The 15,424-nt window shown below is 34.6% G+C and overlaps 1 protein-coding gene across 2 annotated transcripts; it reads right to left on the reverse strand.

The window, feature by feature from the left end:
* Positions 1-1,187: 1,187 nt before the first annotated feature.
* Positions 1,188-13,349, reverse strand: LOC134250198 (kinesin-like protein KIF28P). 2 transcript variants are annotated; one of them, XM_062732551.1, is made up of 20 exons: positions 13,144-13,349; positions 12,897-13,029; positions 11,623-11,702; positions 11,216-11,327; positions 10,985-11,096; positions 10,542-10,649; positions 10,138-10,268; positions 9,601-9,897; positions 9,010-9,134; positions 7,222-7,388; positions 5,387-5,518; positions 4,980-5,134; positions 4,361-4,647; positions 4,136-4,219; positions 3,947-4,009; positions 3,386-3,529; positions 2,972-3,097; positions 2,511-2,744; positions 2,090-2,228; positions 1,188-1,733 (listed from the first exon to the last, which is right to left on the reverse strand). In XM_062732551.1, exons 1-20 carry the CDS (start codon positions 13,306-13,308, stop codon positions 1,489-1,491), a joined length of 3,039 nt encoding a protein of 1,012 aa, XP_062588535.1. In that variant the 5' UTR covers positions 13,309-13,349; the 3' UTR covers positions 1,188-1,488. The 2 variants fall into 2 exon arrangements, with proteins under 2 accessions (XP_062588535.1, XP_062588536.1); XM_062732552.1 differs by having other exon boundaries at positions 1,627-1,733; positions 2,079-2,228.
* Between the last annotated feature and the right edge of the window lie 2,075 nt (positions 13,350-15,424).

A 15,424-nucleotide genomic window follows, 5' to 3' on the forward strand; every position in this document is an offset into this window, starting at 1 on the left:
AAATCTGTTTTTTCCGCAGACAATACCGCAATAACAGGTGCAAATCAATATACCTCTCCCTTGAAGGGGACATCAATATTTCTTCTGTTTGTGGTGCCTATAAATGCGAATAAGGAATAGTCATTTCATTTAGACTTTAATTAGGTTAAAATTTGAGTAAATCCATCAGTCATTGTCACATCTGAGTTTCTAGCTTATGCACTTCTCCATAAGGTGACTAATTATCTGAACATTGAATTCACTATTACTCCCAGAGCACTGTTATCGCTAACACAGCAACAATCAAAAATCACAGGATTTTGGCAATGTATATCATGTGATTTATTTTAACAGCAAAAACATCTCCAGTTGTTTAAATAATAATATTGGACGGTCCTCAATTCATACTTTATATAAAAATCATGATAACACATGTATAGGGTATTGTAGAAAAAAGTATCACAGTATTTCACAACACTCCAACAACCTTAACTAAACAATAAACAACAAATAGTTTAAAGCATATGCAGCAGATCATGACATATTTCTATATAGAAAGTTTTTCCAAAACTTAATTTTTTTTTCTCTGGTTACAATATTGCATCTCAAGTGCTAATTTCACTGTGCAAACTACGAGTATAATTAAAGGATTGCACTCAGGGGTGATTATACAATTGTGCAAAATGCATTAAATGATTAGTGATTCATTATGAAATCAAATTGCTTCAAAATGTTTTACTTAAAAAAAATAAAATACTCTTGTGAAAATTCCAATGTTAGAATTTTAAAACAAATGTCCAAAAACATACCCTGTTGAACAGAATAAAAATAAAGTTTCTCTACACGAGCAGACTTTAATAAAATTCAGATAGAGTAAATTAAACATTTACATGTATAAATGTAAGCATAAATATCACTGAAAACAAAGGATGAATTATGCACTAAAATGGAAAGGAAATATATGCTTCTTCAAGATACAAAAATAGAAAATGTCAGTCAAATAAGCATTTTGTAGAATCATATTCCAGGTATATAAACATTTAATACACTGTGAAACAATTTAGCTTATAGTAATTCTATAAAAAAATATATGTTTAACTGAATTAAAACAATTTGAAACAAATTCAGATGATAAAAAAAAATTAAATTCATAAATTATATATGAATTGGAATGCTTTACATTGACATACAATAATATTGTACAGCATTGTAATAAATATGATATGTGTGTTGAAAATAAATAAAAATGTTCTCATTAACTGGATTAAATAACGACACATTTTTGTATTATGTAGAGAGGGAATCTACTGAATGAGGGGGAACACAACAGTATAAAAAAATAAAACTGAGCAAAGCATCTGGAGAAATACTGGTAATATCTAGCAGGTGAAATAAATCATGCAACAAATTAAATAAAACATGGACGGAAAAAAATATAAATATCAGTCATCCTTGTTCCTAAAAACAAACTTAAAGAAGGTCAATCAGATTTAAGTCCCGGGTTAACAGTTATAAGAGTACACAAGAGCTGGATTGTTTCTGGCTTCGGATGGCGTCAGATGTTTGAGCCCGGGCTTTATTTGGTGGGGGACGCGGTGACCGATTAGACTTTGCGGAGGCCGGTTTTTCCTTTTTCTTTAGTACTGCTTTAGCTTTCTTTTTCTCCTTAGCTTCTTTTTTGGTTTTCTTTTTCTCCTCATCAGATGAAGAAGATGATGAAGAAGAAGATTTAGATGATTCCGATGATGTGTCATCTGTAAATATTGAAAATTCATCAAAATCAATTCATACGTAAATCACATCAGAAATAAAATGTATTCCATCATATTTTATATTTTAAAAAGTTAACATTTTTAAAACTAAAAAACTTACTTAAATTCATGATTGCTTTTATGTGAAGATGAATAAGGTACAAAGTAATGATTTGAGCATTTGTAATGCAGAGAGAGTTTTTCGTCAATAACTCAAGGGTTAATAACAATCCCTCCTGCGTTTTTGCTCCTTGGGACTCCAGCTGATGAGGCTGGGGGCCAGTGAAAGGGACCGAGTCGCGACAAGTCATTAAATACGAAAAGAGAAATTTCTCCTAAAATACGTACCAACTATTTACCTTTTTCCTGTGGAATAAGAGCAATACATTTCTCGGCGGCATCACTAGAGGGGGCGTGGTAGATCTTCTGGATCAGTTCTATCGTCAGCTTCCTCTTCTTGTGTTTGTTTGCTTCCTCCAACATTCTCTTCATGGCTGCCTGTAATCAAACCAGCACACAATGTCAGACAAGGTAATCAGATTCCACAGTGGAAAGAATTATGACAGGTAATCAGAGGCCTTCGGCTCAGGTGAGCTAAAAATAATTCTGATACAAAAACCAAATAGGGATACTCAAACAAATTTGGGCTACTCAAACGAAGTTGGAATAGTCATACCAAATTAACATTTTCAAGCCAAACTGGTCTACTCAAACCAAATCAGAATACTCTGATCAAATCAGGATACTCAGAGTTTAGACAGGATAAATTTGGATCCTCACCAGTTTCTGTTCTAGATGTTGTGTCTTCTTCTCTAACACTGCACACTTGACCATGTACTTGACCTTCTCTGGGTCCACTTTCTTGTTGTTGGTGTTGACATTGTGGGACTGACCCTTGGTCAGCGCTCCTTTAACCAGGGCATCCTTCGTGTTCACACTTCTCTTCTCCTTTGGAGGCTTCTGTTTTCCCCAGACCTGCAGCATGATGGCTCCATCTTTCAGAAATGCAAGGTCCTGGACAGAAAATAACATATTGAAGAAGCACATCATATAACATGTACAAGTTATTATTGAGCATAGTTGTTCTTTAATATGAGGAAGATCCCTTATCCCTCATGTATCTAAAATTGCTCTTTGAAGTGAACAAATGACTGCATGTGCATTAAGTAATCATTGTATGATGGTAAATGATGAAAGATTTCCAAGATAAGATAAAATTTAGAAGAAAATCTGTCACTCACATCAGCTGTGCATTTTGCAAATCCATGAACTTGGTTAAATTTCCATTGAGGGTTGATGGTATTGCTCAACTTCTTGGTTTCATATGGTTTTTGTTCATGATTGAAAATATATTTGGCATACAGATCCTGTCAAAAAATTACATTATCAAATTAATAAATGTACTGACATAATTCTAACATTTTGCTGAACGCTTATTCATAACAAAACAAGACAATGAGCTGAATTTCTTAAATTTTAATTTTCAGACTTGATGTATAAAGACAAGGAATAATCAACATACACGTACATGTTTCAACTTTTTTTATTTCATTACCAGTATTGATTTTTTTTCGTTCTTCGGTTTTCTTGTTAACGTTAAAAAATCCAACAACAAGTGCTGGCCACTTAACATAAAGTCGAGAGTTGGAGCTTACCGTGAACTTGGATGGTAGACCCATGGCATTCTCAAGCTTCAGTTTGAAGAAGACATCTTTACCTATGAGTTCTGATGGGTCCTCTACAAATACTTCATCTTCAGATATCTCCTTACCAGATTTATCACAGGGGACTAGCTCAATCTGGAACAAAAAAAAAACAAATACTCAACATCAGTCATACAAAACAAACAGTAATAGGCTAGAAACATACACCTTGTATCAGTTACAACTACATGAAAGTCTAAAATCATATACAGTGTACTAGCACAACAATAAAAATAAATTTTTACATTATGGAGATAAAATGTCATATAATGGTTTAAAAATGTACATGCATTTAGCTTTAGAAACTACATGTTACGCCAGAGACTGCCAATCCACATAAGTAAGGACAACAAGGCGCAGGTTCAAGTTACCAATATATTACCCTTAATGGAGGTCTTTTCTGGCAAAGTTCTTTGCACTACATGTTTTAATTTTGACACACTTCTAATTGCTTTCAAATATTTTTAATCTTTATAATCTATCTGACAAGAACAAGTGCACTCTGTAGCTTACATTGACTTTTCCCACTTCATAGCCTCGGTAGTCAATAACATCCAACTGTTCCTTCATAGATATCTGTACAAAAATTAAATGGCATCATTATTTTTCTGTTAATTAAGATATAAAGTGAATCATATGAATTCCTCAATCTAGAAATAAATATTTCAAGGTCCAGTCTATAGAAGTCTGTGATTTTCTCACCATGTATGAGGTTGACTGCAGCCAGATTTTCACACTACCAATATGGAACTCTGCATTGATGTCATCAATGAATGGATCCTTCTCCTGAAAAAATTAAAGTTGCTTTTAGTAAAAATGTGATGGACCTTATTCCAGGGATCATTTTCATTCAAGAAAAAGTTGCCCTATCATGGCATGGGTAAATATCACAGATCATACCCCTCCCAGAAACACACGCTAACTTACTGGTGGTAAATCCCAGGGGTCGTCTCCATCCAAGAAGTCATTGTACATCTCCTGCATCACATACTTCCTGTTCATGAACTTGACCTTGGGCCAGATCCATTCGTGTTTGGTCTCTACGTTTGTGGCCTTGATCATGACCTCTGTCCGACCCGTCTGTTCGCCCCGCGCCTCGGGGGACACAATCATCGACTCAAACTTCATCTTTTTGTCCAGTTCCTGACTGATGGCATTAGCTTCCTCCACTGCTGGCATGATCTCCAACATGTCTTCTTGTAACAGGGCATCATCTGTCATTAAAAACAGAGAATAATCAGTATTATTATCTTTCATCAAGCTGATTGGTCAAGAACATGTCACATTCAGGGACACAATTTGTGATATCTTCTCCATGTCCAGGGTGGCAACTATGTTGTCTCCCTTCATATGACAATACAATAGCTCATCACAAATTATCAGGTCTGAGAAGGGTTGTCACCCTTGGGAGGAAGCATCATAGAACAACCCTATTCAGACTTGATCACCTGTAATGTCTACCTTCTAAAGATTACATTATTCTATATTGAAATGCACTACAGAATTTATCTCTAAATGTCTATTGATACTGAAGTTAATAACTGACCTCTAGACTTGTTTTCTCCACTCATGTCAAATCCGGACTTTTTAGCCACCTCCTCCTGAGCCATTTCAAACGTCACCTCGGGATACTTCTGTTTGGAGGAGTCCCTTTCTTTAGGATTTACAAACACAAAGTACTGTGTGGTTCCAAAGATCAATCTATTGGATAGGAATGCAAAACATTAGAAATAGGATTCCTGTAAACATTTATTATGAAGTACAATGTATGATACACCATATAAAATCTTAATAGACATATCAACGAATGCTATATGAACTTCTTTTACAATAAGTTATCATGTAAATGCATTGTGTTTTTTTAACATCATGCAATCATATGAATTAACAATTTTAAAAAATCAGACTTTCAATCAACTAAAACAATTAAGCAGGGTCTTTTTATCGTTGTACCTGTCATTATGGTTGAGGGGTTGTTTGGACACTACCGCCTTCCCGTTCTGTAACAATCTGTTGGTAACATCGCACGGTTCAATGGTGAACTTCCCCCCATCATTTCTGATTATGGCATGTTTAGCTGCAACACTAAATAGGAAATAACATAGTAGTTTTAAATGGTAGTTACAATCAACATGAAAATGAATATAAACATTATACAAGTATTTTAATGAAAGTTTATTATCATTCTTTAAAGTATTTTTTTTCTTTTAATTACTCAGAATTTGCTGAATGTGCCTTAGATTTAATTTTTTTAAAAAATTGAATTAAACATTCATCCCTGAATTTCATGCAGATTGCAGAGAAAAAGAAAATAATTCAACATTTATTCCAGCTGTATATTAACTTTTACATCTGTTGAAATATTTTTTTCAAACTGATCAGTTGCCTTTATCACTCCATTAATAATAAACTAAGATAGAAAGAATGGTCTGTTTTACACTTTTCCTGAGTGACTGATATAAATCATTAAAACTAAGGGTTGCAATCACTGAAGAAAAAAATTACATAGCACAGTTATGTTGGTCACTGGTGTCTATTTTTTATGCTATCATATAGGTATGACCTATACCCCCACATTAATAAAGCAGTACAATTATTGTTAAAATTAATTAAGGTACTGTATCTCTAGCATAATTTTCTAATAAATCAAATTGAAGATGCTTTTCTCAATGAATATTACATTGTATAAAAGGCTATATGTACATACAAACATGCAACTAGACTGATTTGTCTGACATAACATGTACTCTCTAACAATTGTTCTACTAGGAGTATATGGGAATATCATATGTCCCATGAATATGTAGATGATAATGCAGACTATATTCAGGGTTGCAAATACATGTAACCACTCATCCACTTGCAAATAAAAATAGAATTCATCTGTCGGTGACAAATTCCTGAGGATCTTATCTCTAACAAGGTGAGTAAAGATTATATCTTATCTTTTCCAGAGGACAACCTTATTTGAATAGACTTGTTTTCACTTTTTCTTTTCCATCAAATGTTTTCTAGACCCCCAATTATGTCAATGTTTTAATAAAGTGAGGTCTTTATGTAAAGAAAAATGTGGAATTTAAATAAGAGGTGTCAAAATATGCAGGAAAATGAATAAATTTATATGAATATACTGTAATTTCTTGTTTAAGAAATACAATACAAAAGGTGATTTTTTTTTTTCCAACTAGACAGAAAATTGTGGGTCCCAATACATGGGCTAATAAATTTTGCAAAGTTGGGACGCCCACATGGCCCCTGAAGTTTTGATGCTATTTGCAACCTTGCAATACATGTAATTAGAATTGGCTAGCCGTAAATCTATATTTCATACATATTATATCTTGGAATGCACATACAATGTACGTATACATGTACGACTCTTGCAAAAAGGCACATACCAAAGTGATTTTTATCTGGAATACATGATCTGTAATTTTAATCAAAAATTTGTTTTTATGTTGGAGTAATCAATAACTGATTTACTAAATTCTAGGAGATAAACTGCAAAATTTTTAGATTGCAAGTTTTTAAAAAAAAAAAAAGCAGTTTGCACAAAATACTGTAGATGGACGAAGTTTTGCAATACCTTATCACTGCAGAATTATGTTAAGTATAAGTGAGTAAATTTTTCACAAAATCTTGTTATTGTAGTATATACATGTAATCTTTAATACAAAAAAATATCTGAGGATGAAATGATTGCATGTTAATAATCTCATTTAATCAAGCATAAAAAAGTAATTGTGAAGAAAAAGGGATTTACAGTAAACTGTTTCATGATTTCCTACCTTGGCCCTTTCAAAACAATGTCCCCTTCAAATCCGAGGCAAATTTCGGGGGCCTCCAGGAAATGACTTATGTGTCCCGACAGCTGGGGGTCAAGGTTCAGGTTAGACAAGTGGGGGACCGTCTTCTTCTTCTCAGCAATGGCATGGTAATCAGTCCCTCCTCCACCCTAAATATCAGATAGGTAAAGAATTAATTTATTGTCTCGAAACATTGTAAATAAAAAAATGTTCTGACCCATTCTCATCAATTAAATACTAGTAACAACTTATTCAATTGTTCATTCCAAAGAAATTAAATTCAAATATTTTCATTATTTTCCTCAATGAAACACCCTGAATCAAGTAATGGTCCTCCAGCACTTTTTTGTCCACTCCCTTCCTCTGATCATGTGCTTGTCTACTTATACCTTTCTCCACTCTTCCACCCATCTCCTTAACATCTATTTTCTCCACCCCTCCTCTTTACCCCCCAACCCCCTTTTGATCACATACTGGTCCACTTACACCTCTCACCACCCCTCCCCTCCAATCCCACCCCTTTGATCACATACTGGTCTACTTACACCTTTCACCACCCCTCCCCTCCAATCCCACCCCTTTGATCACATACTGGTCTACTTACACCTTTCACCACCCCTCCCCTCCAATCCCACCCCTTTGATCACATACTGGCCTACTTCAGAGTTTCCGAAAACCAAATATTTCTATCAGTCATTCGGACTGATGACTTAATGCGTTCTACCGGTCCGAAGCATATTCTATCAGTCCAAATAAATTTTAGAATATACAGTGTATATTTCAAATGGCATTGAATATGTATAAATTTTCATCAGGTCTCACCAATTTAACACAGATTGGATACCAGGGTTATGCAACTATACTTAATTCAAGCATGGCAAAAGACCACACAGGCTTGTGGCAGCATTAAAGTCACTAGCCCCAAGTAAATGTTGAGGGAAAGAAACAAGAAATTATGAAAAAAAATAATTGTTGAAAAAGAAAATGTCTTATGGTTACTAGAATTCTTTTTAAAATAAAAATTAAATACTCACTTGTAAAATTGAATCATATATAAATAGCAGTTTACTGTTATGATAGAAATTCAAAATAAAAATAAATTTAAATTATCTTTACGTTTTCTTGGTGGACATTGCACTGCATGACCTATATACTGCATGTGTTTACCATTAACAGAGGAATAGAGGAAATTTGGATTAGGAAAAAAACGATCGTTTTTGGAAGTAAATAAGTCAAGAAGAATTGCAAAATGGATAAGATTATGGATATTTACAAAGAATAGGAGCATGCTGCATTGAAAATTTTCATTTATGAAGACTTCGCAGTAGATCAGAGTGCAATAAATTAATCAGGACAAGCCCTCACCACAATCGGTCACACAGACCGGTACTATAGCCAATTTCATCGGACATTTTGATTTTCTATTTTTGCCGGTAGGACCGATAGTTTTCGGAAACTCTGCTACTTACACCTTTCACCACCCCTCCCCTCCAATCCCACCCCCTTTGATCACATACTGGTCTACTTACACCTTTCACCACCCCTCCCCTCCAATCCCACCCCCTTTGATCATATACTGGTCTACTTACACCTCTCACCACCCCTCCCCTCCAATCCCACCCCCTTTGATCACATACTGGTCTACTTACACCTCTCACCACCCCTCCCCTCCAATCCCACCCCCTTTGATCACATACTGGATCTACTTACACCTTTCTCCACCCCTCCCCTCCAATCCCACCCCCTTTGATCACATACTGGTCTACTTACACCTTTCTGTTCAGCCTCCTTCAGTTTCTCCTCAAAGGTTTTCTTCATATCCTCCATTTCTTGGGCATTTTTGTCCAGAATAGATTTGTACTGATCTTCTAGTTCTTCCTTTATCTGTTTCTTCTCTACAAAGCAACAGAGATAATATTTACCTCATACAATGGTAGCTAAAATCAACTGTGAATCTAAATTACAGGAATATTGCTTTCAGGAAGTTCCTTTCAAAAAGACATTTAATTTATTCTTTTATTTGATTGGAGTTTAAATCTGAAGATGATATTACAGCCAAACAATAACACTTCATAATAATCAGATTTGTGATAGAGAAGTTGCCAGCATTCTACTTGTAAATTTGCAGTGTATGAATTTGGAATTTTTTTTTAAAGAGCTTGTTTGTTTAGGGTACATGTAAATCCCCTCTAATGTATTGTCATAGATTAAAAGTTTTCACAATCTTTTATTAATTTAGTATCAAAAGCTAATGTTTATGGGATTGCTTAAAAGGTTTCAGCATTCAGTAAAACTCCTCCTTTTGGTATTAGCCAGCTTAAAATATCAAATCTGAGATAAAAAAACAAAAACTAATTTTACCTTCCTCCGTTAAATCTTCATCCTCTTCGCCCGCCACCATCTCGAGTTTACCCGAGGCCAACATGGCCTTCAGCTTCTCGTTTTCCTCCTGTAACTCTCGGATCAGTTTCTCTGTGGGGTCCTCATTGACTGAGGTGGAGTTCTTGATCTGCTTGGCTCTGTCTGCGTACCTGAGAGTGGACAGGGTCTCGTCGTAGTTAATGTCGGCGGGGGACAGGGCAGCGATCATGATGGTCTTACTGTTACCTCCCAAGGCGTTCTTCAACAGCTTGGTCAGGACAGAGTCTCGGTAGGGAACTGAAACATCGAATCTTAATGAATAACCCAGGCCTATATGTATATCTGAATAAGTATGTAATGAATAATTAAAATACAGATCTACTTGGTTTCTGCATCGATGAAAAAATAAATTACTATAAGTTAAACTGAATAAAACATGAGAAATGTGATGTAATTACTTGAATAAAAATTAGAAATTAGGTGTATTTCTGTTTTTTAAGATAAGGATTCTCAGTTGTTTGCCTTTTTTAGACTCACCTCGGGTATTTTTTCCTGATGATCTGTCTGCTAGCGCTGCGATCACGTTACCCAGACATGAGAGAGACTGATTAATGGCCGCTCCCTCCTTTAGCCTGTCCCCAGTGGCTCCAGTACTCTCCGCTCTCTCACTGAAATCAAGAGATTTATATGAAGAGTTTGTTTGTTTACATTTCTGAATACTCAGTATTTAATTCACCCATACAGAAAGTTTAGGTAATGTAAACGAAATATTTCATTTTAACCAGCTTTAAAACCATTTTTGAACAATTTAAATTCCCACTGGATCTCTTCAAAAGGAATCTAAAAGTACTTAGTACCACTTTAGTATTTTCAAAGTTATATTTTTAATTAATCCTAAGTGTTGATTCAAACTCTGTTATCTCTACATTGTACTAACATACCTGCCAGCCAAGTCCACCAGATTGGTGACAGCTGATTTTGTGGTATCCTCTCCGGCAGCATTCTGGAATTTCTGAATAAATGTGATTCCAACAATGGTGTGAGCTCGACTGAAAAATAATAAAAATATATTTATAAATTATAATTACCCATTTGTGATCAATAAAATTATTGATGAAATATATACTTCATTTTATTTAGTTAATATTTTGTCTCTTGTCTAAAACATGTAAACTATATGAACAAAGAAGGCACTGATGTGTCCTTGCAGGACAGATTATCCATTTATAAGTGCACACTGACAATAAATGGATGAACGAGAAAAACATTTAACTAGCTGAAGTCAATATGGCAGTCAAGGTCAAATAGTAGGTTGCTGGAGTGATTTTGGCATACATAGGATCCCTGTCAACATTGTGGTATTTTTAGCTGTTACCATAGTTACCTGCTGGTGGCGTTCATGTTTGTAGAAGCAACAGTCCTGTTTTGTGTGCCTTCCTCCATTCTGGCCTCAATGTCGGTGTAACTCTTTACTGGTACAATTTTCAGACCTTCAGCTGAAATCACAAAAATCTAAATCAAATCATTTGTTGACATTTCAAATCAAACAATTCTCACATTTAAGATGCTGAGCTCCCTCCCTCCTCTCTCTCCAAAATGAAAACCCATATCGTACCGTAAAATCCCAGTTTTGGGTGCTGTCGGACTCTAAGTCCACCTTTCTTTGTTCGACTGTCAAGGAGGTCACGAACTTGTTCATTGTAAATTTCCAACATGCTAAATGTGATCTGTCAAAATAAAAATATATTAATTAGAATATATATAGTCTCAACTACTTAAGGTTTGTTGTATGGTGTGAGCTGATATGTAATACTGGGAAATTAATGTAATCATTAGAATAATTAATTGAATTGCTGATGAAGATTTCTTACATGTATTTCAGCAAACTGTGTGAGAATAAATTATTCAATTATACTGAGGTATATAGATATCTACATAAATCATTGTCTGTACATTGAGAATCTTTTATATTTTTTTAATATTTCTATGTTCATGTTATCCATGAACTCTGTTGACTCGTACCTCAAATTCTGTTTTGTCTCCCTCGGCCTTCTTTGCTTCCACTTGCTTAAACACGTCGTCACAAAACATAGGTACAATACCTGTGTAGAATAATTCAAAATTGAATCTATGAACTGTACGTAAGATTGTTTATAACTTTCAAGGAAGTCAAAGCTGCTTTTTCTTTAAAATTAAGATCTGTTCAGGATATTTTCTTCTCTGAATTAATTTTTTTTATATATACATACTGTAAAACGAGAATATTTGGCGCACTACTTATTTTAGCGCCTTTGGCGCAAGAGCCCCTGAGCGCTAAAATTAATTGTGCGCTAAAGGATTTCTAAATATCATTTTTTTGCATGTTTAAAGCTTTTACATAAGTACATGTAAACCGGAACGCGCGATTACGTAATGTCGAAGGGTCATTGGATTTTATTTACACACTAGTCCTTCACATGTTTGGAAGACAGAAAGTTTTGCCAAATTGTAATTTGATTAAATATTGTTACCCCAGTAGTTGTTACACAATTATTATCATTAGCCCCTTCAAAGTTTGGCTTCTCGGCGTGTCAATCATCTATCGCCTCGAGGTAAACAATGCAATCAAGCATGGCGATTGAGCTTGCACAATACCTGATTAGGATAACCGTTTTATCGAAGTAATTTTCTGTCGATGCATGCATTGTTTTAATATGATTTTAAATGAGTATATTCTCCATTTCTTTTAATATAAAAATATTTAACATTGTGTCACGTTCATGTATCAGGAACGCGTACCGCGGTAAAGTTAACGAATGTTTTCTGATATACTGGAGTACTTATGTGTTTCCGTGCTCGACTTACCATAAAATCAAATACGGGTGTGGATTAAAAAAAAACAAAATATAAAATATAAATATTTTACTGACATGTGCAAGCGCTAAAAATTATTTGCGCTAATGCATTCCCACTTGCGTTTGCGCTAAAATATGTATGCGCCAAATTTTCTCGTTTTACAGTATACAGTAAATGTGGAATCATTTTAATTCATGGGGGTCAATGTTCTTTGGTAAGCAAAATTTGACCTGTTCGTGGGGACGTAATTTTGAGGGTTAATCATAAATCTGATGGTTCACTTATGCATCAATATGTTGACAAAATGAACGTTTGGGGGGATGTTAATTCATGGATACGGGTGACCCATAAAATCCACGAACATAGGTCCCCCACGAACAATGATGATTCCACAGTAAACAGGAAATTAAGGAGGATGTTGCTCCACATTTTCTATGACAATTTTTTATCCATACACAAACCTTTGTTAATCCCATAACCAACGACGGACCAACTTTTTCCAGAGCCAGTCTGACCATAGGCAAACAATGTGCTGTTATAGCCCTCCCAGGCATTCTGAAGAACCGCAACTCCCAGCGAATCATAAACTTTTTTCTAAATATAACTACAGTGATTAATTTCTCATCCTTTTCAATTACAAGTAAAGATTGAAGATCAAAGATAAAAAGTTTTAGTATGATCACATTATTTAATGCGAAAAACTGATACCTGATCAGCAAATTTCTTTCCATTTGGGTGTGAAGTGTCAGGGCCATAGTACCCATTGGATTCCTCTTTGCTTCCATCGTGTGACCAGAAACTGTAGTCAAATGTAAATTTCCTTGGTTCGTCACCTCCTTCTGGGTCTGTAATCTCTGTTGTGGCACCATTCATGTCAATAATAAGGGTAGCATTTCGCTCCCTTTCTCTGCGATTGTAAACAATGTTAAGGAACAACACATAATTCAGCTTTCATACACATGGTACATGAACAACTTATTATTATCATAATTTACCGAACTTTTCAACCTTACACTATATAAGGTAAATCTATAGTGAGTATGTAGTTTTATGTGTCTGTCACTGGGCAAAAGCTGTGCAGACAAACAAGGAGCATCCCGTATAAACTGGCAATTAACAAAAATACCTATACCTACAATACATACACTACTGTGACTACAGAATAAGCAGGATTTCTTTGCTATTGGTCTGTGACAATGCAGAGTTGTGCCCCCTTTATCACAGCCTTTAGAAAATCTTCATAAACCCAAAGCAAAATCTTCTGCGATAAAGAACTTCCGTCAATTACGTGTAAATACACAGCTTAAGCTAACATAAATTTCGTAAGATGCTGCTGATAGGATTTAATGACTTCAACCGGTACACTGTATGCCATGCAAGATCCACGCGGTAAATCTCCCCAAGGAAAAAAAATCAAAAAAGGATATGAAAGGTCGCACTCTCACAGCAACTCTAACGTTTTCCTCCGGCATGATGAAAAGATTTTCAGTAATGCACCAAAATTTTTAAGTTCAGCTATTAAAATTTAGCTGGTGAACAATTTTGATCTCACAACTCAGCCATTCTTACTCAACAGCTGTTTGTAAACGTTGATTGGTTGCTATAGCACGCGTCATTCATTGTGGGGCCACCTGAGGGGGCACCTGTTACACTTCACAAGAACCCTACAGAAAAGAGCACCATGACGTATCTCTCAACTTAGCCTTCTTGTACGTCACCATGACAGGTTGAAAATTAGAACGGTTGACTGATTATTTTAATATTCCTATTTTATGTTTTTATTCATTCTTTTAATTTGTCGACTTTGCATTTATTTATAAGGAAATGAACATATATTGTACATTAATCATTAAAAGGGGGGGGGGGGGGTCTGTGACGATGTTTGTCAATCACTTAACTGTAACATTCCTCTTTTAATTGATTTTTAGAAATCTCTTTGCTAGGAAATATCACACGTTGTTTTTAAATACATGTATTTTAAAATCACACTGTGTAATTTATTAATTAAATGATATTAATTAATAGACTTTATATAATATAAATTATGATTATCAGTGTCACTCAGTATAGATACTTGCCCCCAAACCATTATTTTCTTTCACTTTTTAAATTTGAAATCGATACCACTTCTTTCCTCAAGTCAAGTCAAGTCAAGTAATTTTTATTTATAGTCGGCATATATATACAATTCAACAGAAATAACATGAGCTGTGGTAAGCTCTTTAACCGACTTTTTCCTATAAATTCATATTTTTCCAATAAACTGATAAACACGCTAAATATGAAAAACATTATCTCTCGTCTCTTTAACATGTTTTAACTATTTCTGTGTAAAATATTTTACATTTTAGAAAATAAAAATACATGTAGAAGAATGTGACGATTCGACCCAGGATAAAAGTACAAGTGTTAGGCCTAAAGTTTCGTGCATGTGTCCCATTTTTAAGCACGTAAATTATCTCTCTTTTCCAAACAGAACTTTACTTTCATGATGCGTGCATTACCGAAGAACTCAATGACAATGAATGTTTTTTTTTTTGTTTTTTTTTTTTTTTTTAAAAAACACATAATGAAGTTGATTTTAAAAAATCCCTTATTTTACCTCTTGGTAGATATAGATTACTTATGACGACAAAATTTACAGGTATTTCAAAATGTGTATTAGACCTAGGCTAATTGTAATAATTGCTAAATGCAGAGCTCAATAACCCACTTTTAAATATCCATATGTCACGATTAAATTCATGCACCCTCGACAATTGTATTTGTTCTATCATACCCAATCAAATATGGTCAGGTGCCAGTTATAATAAATCTTTATATTATACTCTTGTGAAATAAACTTACGTAATATTGAGGAATTTAAATGGCAGGTAATGCTTTTAAACATTGGTTAGTGTGAATGAAAGGACCATATATGTGTGTATTCAGATTCATGATAAAGAAGGGAGGTGCAATTCCGTTTTTGGTTTGATGGCTGACAAAATTT

The sequence above is a fragment of the Saccostrea cucullata genome, unplaced genomic scaffold (genome assembly GCF_032062105.1).
Source record: "Saccostrea cucullata isolate Sc308-1 unplaced genomic scaffold, CSIRO_AGI_Scuc_v1 ctg44, whole genome shotgun sequence".
NCBI lineage: Eukaryota > Metazoa > Mollusca > Bivalvia > Ostreida > Ostreidae > Saccostrea > Saccostrea cuccullata.